This window comes from Poecilia latipinna, unplaced genomic scaffold (genome assembly GCF_001443285.1).
Source record: "Poecilia latipinna isolate Pla-1442-1.1 unplaced genomic scaffold, P_latipinna-1.0 Scaffold2031, whole genome shotgun sequence".
Classification (NCBI taxonomy): Eukaryota; Metazoa; Chordata; class Actinopteri; order Cyprinodontiformes; family Poeciliidae; genus Poecilia; species Poecilia latipinna.
Genome location: NW_015114647.1, coordinates 72,667 through 81,328, shown reverse-complemented (window position 1 = coordinate 81,328; position 8,662 = coordinate 72,667). Strand labels below are relative to the sequence as shown.

At 37.2% G+C, this 8,662-nt stretch overlaps 1 protein-coding gene across 1 annotated transcript in view; it reads left to right on the top strand.

Moving 5' to 3' along the window:
• The first annotated feature begins 2,218 nt into the window (after positions 1 to 2,218).
• Positions 2,219 to 8,662, top strand: part of mcrs1 (microspherule protein 1) — an 11,838-nt gene continuing 5,394 nt past the window's right edge. Inside the window, exons 1-13 of the mRNA XM_015016527.1 lie at positions 2,219 to 2,393; positions 3,963 to 4,128; positions 4,213 to 4,351; positions 4,449 to 4,613; positions 4,753 to 4,862; positions 4,951 to 5,059; positions 5,959 to 6,097; positions 6,344 to 6,419; positions 6,534 to 6,562; positions 6,994 to 7,086; positions 7,545 to 7,627; positions 7,703 to 7,790; positions 8,006 to 8,133. Coding sequence (XP_014872013.1) covers positions 3,974 to 4,128; positions 4,213 to 4,351; positions 4,449 to 4,613; positions 4,753 to 4,862; positions 4,951 to 5,059; positions 5,959 to 6,097; positions 6,344 to 6,419; positions 6,534 to 6,562; positions 6,994 to 7,086; positions 7,545 to 7,627; positions 7,703 to 7,790; positions 8,006 to 8,133 — 1,314 coding nt within the window. The 5' untranslated portion in view covers positions 2,219 to 2,393; positions 3,963 to 3,973. The remainder of the gene's footprint in view (positions 2,394 to 3,962; positions 4,129 to 4,212; positions 4,352 to 4,448; positions 4,614 to 4,752; positions 4,863 to 4,950; positions 5,060 to 5,958; positions 6,098 to 6,343; positions 6,420 to 6,533; positions 6,563 to 6,993; positions 7,087 to 7,544; positions 7,628 to 7,702; positions 7,791 to 8,005; positions 8,134 to 8,662) is intronic.

Here is an 8,662-nt window from a genome sequence, read left to right as displayed (position 1 = left end):
GAGTTGGGGTTTTTTTTTTTTAGTTAAAAAAAAACTTTTCAGGGTTTTTTTTTTTTTTTTTTTTTTTTTTTTTTTTTGCAAATAAAAGTATGAGAAATGTGGAAAGCATCTTTATTGAGGCTGCCTGAGTTAAACCTCTGCAGATCCGTCCTGTGCTGCATTTCAGCTGGAAGTCTCTGGGTGTTTCTCTTTCAGCTTTCAACTTCTACAGAATCAGAAGCTTTTAAGTCTTTCCACAGATTGTGGATCCTTAGATTTATATTTGTACTTTTGACTATGCCATTCTAATGGATACATTTGCTTTGATTGAAACCATTGTGTCTCTGGTTGTTTTGCAAGAAAGCCAGAAAGTTACATTTTGGTCTCATCTGACCAGATCACTTTCTCTCACATTTTTGCAGAGGACATTTAATGGAGGTCTTCAAGTCATTTTTCTCTATAAGTGCAACCCTTAGAGTGACTGTCATATTCTTCCACCTGATCTGCAGATCTATGCAGCTCCTCCAGAGCTACCATGGGCTGCTTTTCGTTGGACGGTCATGTCCTGGTAGTTTGCAGTTTTATATTTGAAAAATGGTTTAAGTTGAGCTCTATGGGATGAAATCTTGTGGAGAACCTCAGCTTTCACTTTACTCATATGTACTTGCTGTGATTTTGTTCATTACATCTTGTTCAATGATGTTTTTGAACCAACCTGACAACAGCTGGATTTATACCAACATTAAATTACACGTAGAGGGAATGTGTTTATCAATCCGGTGACTTGTAAAAGCAATTTCTCACTCCGGATTTTAGTTTTGGGGACCAGTGAGCAGGGACTGAAAATGGATTCCTGCCACTTTCATATTTTACTTTTTAAAATGTCCTGAAGTTTAGTGGCGGCTCGAGGGGGATCAGTTGGGATGTTATAGCGCTCCCTGGATCAGACACCAAAAACACCCCACAAAAAAAAATAAAAATGATTTCAAAAACAGGAAATGATTGTTGATCTAGATCTAATTTCACATCCCATAAACCAGTGGATGTTAGTTATTAGTCAATTCTGCAATAAAATGTTTGAGGCTCCACTGAGAAGTTTCAGAAACAATTATCAAAAAACAGACTATGCTAATATTACATGTCTATGTAGTCAGCAAGGAGAACTAGGAGGCAGAGCTTCACCAAGTTAAGGAGAGCTTATACATCATGCAGCATTACAGAGATGCATTTCTAGAGTTACATAAGTTGATGTCTGTGTTTTTGACATTTCCTGTTCACCAGTGCACTGTGAACACAGTTTATGTTGTTTGTTTGATTGGAAAAAGAATACTACGGTACCAGAGCCGCCTGTTCAACCGCTGACCAGGAAAAAATCTTGAGGATCTCGATCAAGACAGGGACCTTCCCTTTCTGCTGCAACAACATGTTCCTGTGGCCATGACATCTGAGAGGAAAAAATGCCCCATCTTCTGGCTGTCACTGAGTTTTGGTGGTCTTCTGAACTTGCAACAAATACATGAATAGGATGCCACAGACATCAACACAAAAATATTTATTTCAATCTTCTTTCAAACGGCTTATGGCCCTATTTCGAAACGAAAAACTTGGGATTTTGTTTTTGAATCTTAAAACGTGTTTGAGCCAAGTCTAGACAAAACATTTGACATGTTTTATTTGAATCTGAAGGTGTCATGGAAAAACCAAGAGACATATGCATACTTTAATAATACAAGCCAATAAAATGTACTTCCTTCCATTGCTGCAGTAAAACAGTACAAAAATGGCTATGACAATATCTTTCTCAGACTTGAAAATCCTCTGTTTTTCTTTCTTTTATTCTTTAATTCCTTTAAGTTCTAATTATTAAAATTTCCATGTATGCTTTTCAAAGAGAATATATATTTGTGTACTTTAATTCTACTACTACTTTAATTTGTTTTTTGAGATGGAGAAGTACAAAAATTTTATTCTTTACTTAAAAATAAAAATGATGTAAAAGAGTAAAAACACTGGAAAATATCTTGGAGAATAAAATAAAGAGGATTACGAACCATTTGGAAACAACATTTTGCCAACTTGCAACAAATATAACTTATAAATACATATATTTTTTATTATTTTACAACGAATTACACAAACCTTTATTGTGTGCATTGCGTGAACAGAAAGTGCGTTTTAAGGCAGCCCGGGTCTGTTTCGGTCCGGTCCGCAAGGTGGCGGTAGTGCATCTTAAGGCTGTTTGCCAAACCGTTTCCCCAAATAGAAAACCAGGAAGAAAACATGAATGTAGCCGAGCGGCTAATGCTAACTAGTTGGACGTTAAATGTTTCAAGGTAGTTTTGTAAAAGAGGATTAATTAAGAATAAATTGAACTTGGGATTTGTAAGGGACTGACACCGAGCTACATATAAAAGGTGAGTGATAAGATAGCAGAGCTAGCCTTCCTAGCTTGGAAAGAAGCGCTCGTTACCGCAGGATGACTGTGTTAGCTTAGCTAACATGATCCGTTAAAAAGAACCACTCTGGTGTTTTTGTTATGCAGCCAATCAGACTGTTGTTAAATGTTGTCCTCGGTTAACATTTTGCTTTTTTATGTTATTGTGTAACTTTATGCCACCTTTTAAAAAACCAGAAAAAGGCCTCAAACTAGCATCGCATGTAAACAAAGGAAGTACAAAGCTACAAACATCTCATCAATTAATTATTGTGAATGAAAAATTATTAACTGTAAGTCCACATAAGACACCTTCAACTAATTTCTACTCTTGTACTTTCGCTAGTTTTCAGTACTTAGTTTGTCCAAAAATGAACATTTATCTGCAAAATATGAATTTGCAGTGTAAAAAGGTGTAAACAGTGGTACTGCTTTATAGAATTTCAAGTTATATAACATATATTCTTATCCTACCTGTATTTGTAATATTACTTCACCTTGTAGTATAAGTTGAAAGTCGGGGCTTTAGAGCGAGAAGGGAATCTTTATCCTTTTTACACTGGTAAATAATCACTTTGACCAAAAATGAACCAGAATAGAGTAATGATTTTACATCGAAAGACTATTGGACTGAGAACATCAGCATAGGAATTACCCCGTAATAAAACGACAGTACAGTGGATGTTTTTTTTTTGTTGTTGTTTTTCTTGTTTGTTTGGCCCCTTTTCGGTCATTAAGCTACAAATGTGTGCTAAATATAGAAATTACTCAACTTGCCTTGATATGATGAATAAAGTATCTTATTCTCTTGTTACAAAAGTTGATGAAAATCAATATAAAATCAACATTGTGATTCTTTCTTTTCATAAAACAGCAGTACCAAAAAAACAAAATGAATAAATCAACCAAACAGGTTCAACTGGTTTTGCAGCTGTAGATTAATTTTATTTAATAGGAGCCAAGGCAAAAATGTCCTTCTGATAAAATAACCATAAATGGTTTATTTTACATTTAAAAAGGAAATAAAAAATCAGTCTATAAGTCTAAAAAAATCACATTATTAAAAATTTATCTAAAAATTAAAAATTTAACAAAAAAATCTTTGTTTTTAAATCTACAATCCCGATTCAGAAGAAGTTTGGGCTTTGTTGAAAATGTCAATTAAAAAGAATGTTGTGGTATTTAAATATTATAAACCCATATTTTATTCACAATGAGGCATTGTGAATAAAAGCTAGAAAATTGTACTACGGTAGCAAAAAAAATAATATAATTTTCTATTTGATGACAGCAAAATGTTGAGACGGGGACAACAAAAGACTGCAAAATCAAGGGATATGAATAAGAATGAAATGCAGAGCAGAAAAATAACATCTTTAAGAGGATAATTCACCAAGATGTAAAAATGAGCAAAGATTTCATTCTGAAAACAGTAAAAAGTATAAAAAATGCTCAGCAAAAAATTGGGGAAACTCTGAATATCCCCCTCATCCACAGTACAATGTATTTAGCGAAATGCTGCAGCAGATTTCCAATATGCTTCCTCCAGTGAATGAAGAGATGCAGGCCGGTGACCCAGGGGTCGGCGCATCAGTGGGGGTGTCTGGTGTTCAGAGCCGGTCAGAGGATGAAGAGTCGCTTGGAGTGAAAGATGTGAAAAGGACGGCAACACAAGCATTTGGAGTCGGCGTTCCCAAGAGGAGAAGTTCATCCAGGTACTGTTAGGTTACACAGAAATGATGCCATCATGCTGCATTTAAGAATGTCTCCATTTCTCATTAATGTTTCTGCAACCAAAGGTCAATAAAAAGAAAGAAGTTTGACGATGAGCTGGTGGAGAGCAGCCTGGTGAAGTCGTCCAGTCGAGTCAAAGGGCCTCCTGTCATGGAGCCTATTCGCTGTTTGGGCAGTGAACCTTCGCCTATAGAAAAGAAAAAGGTACAAAATTTTAGATTGTCAAGAAATGGAAAAATATGAAATAGTTATACTGATGTATTTTTCTTTTTTTTTTTTTTGTTGTTGTTGTTGTTGTAAGGTGACAAAATCAGGAACTGCACTCACACCGCCTCTCGCCATGATGCTAAACCCTTCACCTCTGCCCAAAAGAGTGAAGAAAACCAAGCAGCCTTTACATATGACTAAAGATCTGGGTCGCTGGAAACCCACAGACGACCTTCTGCTAATAAATGCTGTGCTACAGGTGAGCACAAAAAACTCTGTTCAGAACCAATAATCTCTCCTGTATGATCGATTTTTTTTTTAGTTATTTTCTGTTATGATGCGACACTGGTGAGTGAAACTCTTCATCGTTATGTCTGTGTGTCGTCCCTTGTGTCCAGACTAGTGACCTAACTTCAGTTCATCTGGGGGTGAAGTTCAGCTGCCGCTTCACCTTGAGGGAAATTAAAGAGAGGTGGTACGCTTTGCTGTACGACCCCGTCATCTCCAAGTAGGAGCTTCGTCTGGTTCTGTGGTTTTATCCTTTCTCCCTCATGGATTTTTCTAAGCACGTTGCCGTTTTTGCGTCTCTCCATCAGGTTGGCATGGCAGGCCATGCGGCAGCTTCACCCAGAGGCAATCGCAGCAATCCAAAGCAAAGCTCTGTTCAGTCAGGGGGAGCAGGCGCTGCTGGCCAAGATTGGTTCAGTAAGTAACAAATTACTTGTTTTGTGACCGCTCAGTTTTTATTTTTCTGTTGTCTGAAACTTCAGGAATATGAAATATATTTGAAGTTTCATGTTAGATTTCTGATTACTGATTTTGCGAAGCTTTGACCTGCTGAGCCAGATTATAGTCGATTCTTATTTCTCTGTAAAAGCTATTAATGACTAAAGATTTTTTTTTTTCTACTTTCAGGATGAGTTCAAAATGTGACGGCTTTAATAAAACGTTTAGTAAAAGTGAAACAATTTCTGTCTCTGCATCAGTGAAAACCAAATTAGCAGTAAACCCATTAGGATCATGGGACGGATGGATCTATAAATAAAACTAAAACCATTATCTACTCTATGTCAGATTTACTGCTTTAAAAGACAGGTTTGTTTTATAAACCTCAAAATGTAAAAGTCACAAGATATTCTATTGTCCTCTATAAGTTGACCTCAGATTAAACAGCAGTGTCCAGTTTTATGTATATAAAAAAAGAAAACTCTGTTTCACAGTTTGAATCATTTAATTCACTGCAGCTACAAACACTAACAGCTGTGTGTATTTTCTACAGAACATGGAGCCTTTACCTCTTTAAAAGGCTGCCAACATTTCCTAATCCTTTGCCAGGATCTCTTGTTAATTTAGTGAATTTCTTGCTAATTAAACACGAACATTTTTCAGTAGAAATGTTCTCGTATGTTGGAAGTTTCAAGGTAACATCTGTATGATTGTTCAACTTGCAAAATCGTACCGTATTCGTCAGATTACGGATCCTGCAGGCTGCAACCAATCCATCTTTCACAGATTAGACCCGCTGATCATTTGTTTACCTGCAGAAACAAAGACTTCTGATTTTAGATTTATGTTTCATTCACATGCCGCTTCTTTCTAAACAGACCAGTCAGCCTAAAATGGACGTTTTCCAGGAGCTTCTGAGCAAACACCCAGGCATCTTTCACCCGTCTCGCACCCCCAAGAGCCTGATGGTTCACTGGCAGCTGCTGAAGCAGTACTACCTGCTAGACGACCAGAGCGGTGAGTTCGGTCGGCCGATCATTTCAGTCTAAAACGTTCAAATTCTGGTGCAGTTTTAGTTGATTCAGCTCGACTCATGCAGCGACATTAACCAAATAAGGAAAAATGCAAACTGCTGTCTTCGCTGATATTATTTTAATGGACAGCCTGATGTCTTAAAACATAATAAATATAAGATAATTATTATCAGAACCTGTTGATTTCAGTGAAACACTTGAGCCAAGTCGTCTGATTTTTGTCCTGCAGTTCAGCCCCTTCCTAAAGGTGACCAAGTCCTCAACTTCTCTGATGCAGAGCAGATGGTTGATGATGTGAAATTAAAGTGAGTGTGTTTTTAAATGCAGAAATTAAAATGACTTTTTCATATGTAATATGCTTCCTCGGGTGCTGCTTTACTTCTGCTACTAAAAGCTGCTGCTGTTTTTCTTCCATGCAGGGACAGCAGAGACGAGGTGCTGGAACACGGTGAGACATCAAGTTGCTCAGTTCATTGTAGCTGGAGAGATAAAATATTGTTTTTTGTCAGAGGCTCTCTTGTCTAACGTTACATCAGTCCAAGCTATTTCTTCACCTTTTGATAAGGAAGTAAATATTTGCGCCTCTCTGCTGACAGCCGCTATTGACGGATACTTTGTGTCTTTGGTACATTTCTTCTCTTATAATTATTTCTAGAGAATACCCTTGATCCCAGTGTTGTCTGTCCTTCATTCCAGTTTGTTTTTGCACATCACATATTTAAAGCACCACCTTCTGTCAAAATGGTTGTTATAAGTTGAAAGTGAACTCTAGTATTTTATATATCAAACAGAACGCAAATGACTGAGATGTTTGGAAAGCTGCATATAGTTGAGCTGTTTCTCCTTTGTGAAATTGTTTCTGTTGTCGTTTCCCTTCAGAGCTGATGATTTCAGACCGTCACCAGAAACGGGAGATCAGACAGCTGGAGCAGGAGTTGCCTCGGTGGCAGGTCCTGGTGGACAGCATCACAGGTAGGTGGCTTTTGGTGAGATTTTCTATTTAAAACCAAACCAAAATAAAACATAGTGATGGAGTGAAAGGAAGATGATGCTCCAAGTGAGGCCAGCATCAGCTAAAGTTTTGGTTACGTATCATTTGAGCTACCAGCCAGAAACAAGACTCAGAAATAAATAGAAATAAAATAAAATATAGTTTTGAATTTGATTAAAAATGCTCATCCATCTTTTTAGACTTTTGTTTGTTAAAGTTTCAAAAGCTATGTATCATGTTTCTTCCTCTTAACTATTATACTTCATGTTGGTCTATCGCATAAAATCCCAATAAAATACGTTGAACTTTTTGATCGTAAAGTTACAGAATTACACGTTAAATGTTTTGGTTGCCTTTACAAAGAAGAAGAAAGATGTAAATGCTAAATTGCTTTGATTAATTTAAACACGCAGAACTCGTTTTTGTCCTTCACCTCCAGGGATGAGCATGCCCGACTTCGACAATCAGACACTGGCAGCGTTACGAGGACGAATGGTGCGATACCTCATGAGGTCAAGAGAGGTGGGAAGACGCTTCTGAAAGCTCTTGTTGTTATAAGTTCTTATGCTGTGAGACTTAAGAACTGTGTTCGTTCAGATTACACTGGGCAGAGCGACGAAGGACAAGCAGATAGACGTCGATCTGTCACTAGAGGGACCCGCTTGGAAAATATCCAGAAAGCAAGGTGAGCTATTTCTACTTGTTATGCCAGAAACAATTAAAATGTCATGATGGTTGCTAGAAACGACAGACAGAATGGAAAAACGTTGAAAGATGAGTCATTTGTGCTTCTAAATATGAGCATCATTTGTTTAATTGAACGTAAGTGATGTGAAAATCCCATTTTTTCTCTTAAAGGTCGTGGTGACAGAGCTAACAGTGACTTGTTTGTCTTGGCAGGAATAATTAAACTGAAGAATAATGGAGACTTCTTCATAGCTAACGAGGGCAGGCGACCCATCTACATCGACGGCAGACCGGTGCTGTCGGGCAACAAGTGGAAGCTAAACAACAACTCGGTGGTGGAGGTGAGGAGAGAGCCGTAACCCGCGCCCTGCAGGTTTAATGCTGCTAGATGAGTATAAAGTCTTCCACAGTTATGGAGATTCACGGAAAATCAACAGAGCCCTGTATTTTTTTCATGCTAATGCATAACTGTGAGTTTTCTGTCAGATTTTCCTCAAAAACATTGAGTTTAAATGATTTCTCACTCCCACCAGCAGGTGGCAGTATTTCATATTTCTTCTACACTTCTGCCTCAGCCTTACTTGATGTGAAGTGATAGTCTGTGATCAATATGGCAAATAACAAAAATTTGCATTTTCTATTATTTATAAGTGCAAATTTCACAAAATTCCTTGCAAATATTTAAAAATAAAATTCAATTCACATTGCAAAAAAAATCACAAAAACAATCGCAAAATCCTGGATGGACTGATAAATCCTTCAGTTACATAATATACACCATATTTTACACCAAGGATTAATTATATACATATGTACAGTTGTGGTCAAAAGTGTACATACACTTGTAAAAAATCATAATGTTATGGCTGT